The sequence below is a fragment of the Venturia canescens genome, chromosome 3 (genome assembly GCF_019457755.1).
Source record: "Venturia canescens isolate UGA chromosome 3, ASM1945775v1, whole genome shotgun sequence".
In the NCBI taxonomy this organism is placed as follows: domain Eukaryota; kingdom Metazoa; phylum Arthropoda; class Insecta; order Hymenoptera; family Ichneumonidae; genus Venturia; species Venturia canescens.
Genome location: NC_057423.1, coordinates 23,543,351 through 23,546,622, shown reverse-complemented (window position 1 = coordinate 23,546,622; position 3,272 = coordinate 23,543,351). Strand labels below are relative to the sequence as shown.

General features: G+C 39.6%; 1 protein-coding gene across 1 annotated transcript; it reads right to left on the bottom strand.

Moving 5' to 3' along the window:
- Positions 1 to 1,675: 1,675 nt before the first annotated feature.
- LOC122407620 (uncharacterized) lies at positions 1,676 to 2,950 on the bottom strand. The gene is made up of 2 exons (XM_043413952.1): positions 2,537 to 2,950; positions 1,676 to 2,443 (listed from the first exon to the last, which is right to left on the bottom strand). The coding sequence occupies exons 1-2, from the start codon at positions 2,562 to 2,564 to the stop codon at positions 1,746 to 1,748; spliced, it is 726 nt and encodes a 241-aa protein (XP_043269887.1). The 5' UTR covers positions 2,565 to 2,950; the 3' UTR covers positions 1,676 to 1,745.
- Between the last annotated feature and the right edge of the window lie 322 nt (positions 2,951 to 3,272).

The window sequence follows — 3,272 nt, the reverse complement described above, 5'->3', positions numbered from 1 at the left end:
ATTATATCGATTATCGAGGAGTTGCGTGAAGCTGAAATCATTTATTAACATGTGATGGCTTGCTTTCATCCACATTCCCAACATGAGCGTCGATGTGTTTGGACGAAAGTTGAGTAGACGTGGTGCAGGTCCTCCGGGTAAACCAGGTGCTGGATTCAAAATTACATCGGACGGTCATTACGACTTGGAACGAAAACGACTGAGCAACGTTGGTGAGCCAGTAAATGCTCGAGATGTTGTAACACTCGGTGCATTCAGCAAACACATTCATTCTATAACTCATAGTGTGACTCATACAACGAATCAAAAGTGTGAATCGAATGTGGCGGCTGCAGAAAAGCGTGTGAGAACCGAGCTCGCCTATCTCCGTGAAAAAATTGATAATGTAAAGAGAGAAATCTCAGAACTTCATGATGATATGAAGTTTTTACGAGATCATCTAATGATAAGTCAGTGAAAAATCCTCCAGACTCTTATCTTCTGCAATTGATGAGGACCGTGGGGGGGAGAAGAAAAAATGAGTGAAAAGAAGCTTGCGGTGGTTGAAGAACTGCATAAGCCAGCTCGGCGGAATTATCCACGTCGACATGTGGATATACGTGGCCTGGATGAGACTTGGCAAGCTGATCTTGTAGATATGTCTGCATATGCACAACGCAACTCCAACCATAAATTTCTCCTCACCGTCATCGATATATTCTCCAAATTCGCCTGGGCCGCACCGTTGAAGAGTAAAAGTGGAAAAGATGTGAGTGCTGCAATGGAGACGATTCTCAGCAAAGGACGCATACCGAAAAATCTTCACGTCGATCGAGGAAAAGAATTTTATAATATGAACTTTAAGGCTTTGATGAAAAAGTATAATATACACTTGTATTCTACATTTAGTAATTTGAAAGCATCAATTTGTGAGCGCTTCAATCGTACACTTAAGAATAAAATGTGGATTCAATTTAGTTTTCGCGGAAACTGGAAATGGATCGATATTCTCGATACATTAATTATAAAATATAATGATACATTACATCGTACGATAAAAATGAAACCGAAAGATGTGAACGCTGAGAATAAAAAACAATTATTGCACAATGTATACAATAGATCTGAAGTAGGAAACCAAGCAAAATTAAAAATCGGCGATAAAGTGCGCATAAGTAAATTTAAGAATGTATTCGAAAAAGGTTATACACCAAACTGGACAACTGAAATTTTCACAATATATCGAGTGAGAAAAACTAATCCAGTTACATATAATATAAAAGATCATCAAGATGAGCCCATCGCAGGTGGTTTTTACGAGCAAGAGCTGCTTCGAGCAACATATCCCGACATATATCTCATTGAAAAAGTGTTGAAGAAACGTGGTAGTCAGTTGTTTGTAAAGTGGCTAGGTTTCAACAAAGCACACAATAGTTGGATAAATAAAAATGATTTGTAAACGATAAAGATGGAAAATTCAAAGTCTGATTTATTTTTACGACCCTTTCCCAATTAAGTTCTCCGCACGAAGAGCAGATTGAAGGAAAAAGAATGACAGTTTCACAAAAAAATTTATTTAACATCAATTACAAAATATATATATTCCAAATGTACAAATTTTTGAGGAGAAAAGTCCTCCATTACAGAATTTTTATTACAATGTATAAATGTTGAGAACAAGTTCCCACTCTCACAATTTTTTTCGCATTCAATGTACAAATATATTCTCTCAATCTTTAACACTCATGAGCACACATTCGTATGATCTATGACTCCATAGCTTCTGGAAATTCAGGAATACTGTAATGGCCCCATGGCAACGTGTCTACCGTTCCAGGTATGACATACCGCTTGTCATCGTGTGGACTTAGAGCAATTTTTGTCTCTGTGATGGTATAGACATTGTGTAATGTCGAGCGAATTGAAGATTGAGAACGTTTCATCTCGATCTGCTGATTAAGGCATGTCACGTAATCCTCAAATCTTATGGTTCTCGCAACAACATTACTTTTTACTCCTTTTGCTTTTTTAACATCGTTCTTACCTTCAACTCGCGTCGCATACATCTTCGATCTAAGTCCAACGAATTCAGTCATTATGGCCCCATTGTTTTCATCTTTCATGAGACCCGGGACCTTTTTGTTGACTAGCGGTATACCATAGATGTTGTCATGGGGATAGTCACTAGTGTCATATTTGGTAGGAGCACTTGACATAATATCCAACGCTGAAGACACGATGATGTTGGCTCTTATTTTTCTCCCTCTCATCAGCGTTGGTCTTCTCCAGGATACATTCGAGGTCGGCATATACCACGAACGGGAGACGCTCCTTACGATTGGCGTTCGTGAATTCCAGCCATTTGTCGTTTTCGCCCGGTAGTCGAACAGCACAATCGTTGAGTACGCCGCAATCAACCTCATGAGACTGTAGCTTTTCGATGGTTGAAAAGTAATGCAGGCATCTGTAACAATAAAATAAATTTCAAATTTTTAAAAACGTTTCATCATTATCGCAACGAATGAAATTTTTTACAGTTGTATATTAATTTACTTACCGATCACAGATATATTTCTTGTGCCCATCAGTATTAAGTTGAGAGTTGACTAGTCGGGATAAATTCTTGATCCACGCAAAGTGTCCAATTCCACATCCCGACACGTCTTCAATGTACAGCAAGTTGATGTGGCGCTCTTTTTTCTCCTTGCTCACGCGGACTGGTAAAATGACTTCCTTGTTCTCGCTATAGACGTTGATTGAGAGATTATTCATCTTTTCAAATCTCCCAATCTGGTCCAACGTCATAGGGAAGTTGATGCCTCGGAAGTCGAATATCGTCGAATAATGCGGGTAAGAAGATGTGCGATCGCTGTATCGGTCTACCGGATGAAGAGCAGCAGTCATTGCCCATCCAAAACACGCATTATCCGTCGATTTCACATTCACCACCGCTCTTTTCAACTGTATCCATTTTACCAATGAAACATGACATCCTGCACGTAAGGCATTATATTTGTTGATGTTCACTGTTAGATTGGTTATGGATGTCAAGGTCCAGCCGCTGTCACTCTCTTGGAACTCCTCGAGCGATTTTAGAGTCGGCTCCACGACTCGCTTCTGATACCACTCACTCAGGTCCGATGTTGTGAAAAGTTCAACATTTGCCGTGTTGACACTTTTATTCGCCCGCTTATCACCCACGGTAAACTCTCCGTTAAACGAAGTGTTCACTTTGATGCTATTGTGTTTACGAATATGAGCCTGCACTTGTTCTTCAACAAGCTCATACGCAT

Bases quoted from the DNA above. Each gene is read 5' to 3' on its own strand.
- LOC122407620 (XM_043413952.1), bottom strand. From the start codon at position 2,564: ATGGGCACAAGAAATATATCTGTGATCG. The intron at 2,444-2,536 runs GTAAGTAAATTA...TTATTGTTACAG, and splicing joins AAGAAATATATCTGTGATCG to ATGCCTGCATTACTTTTCAA.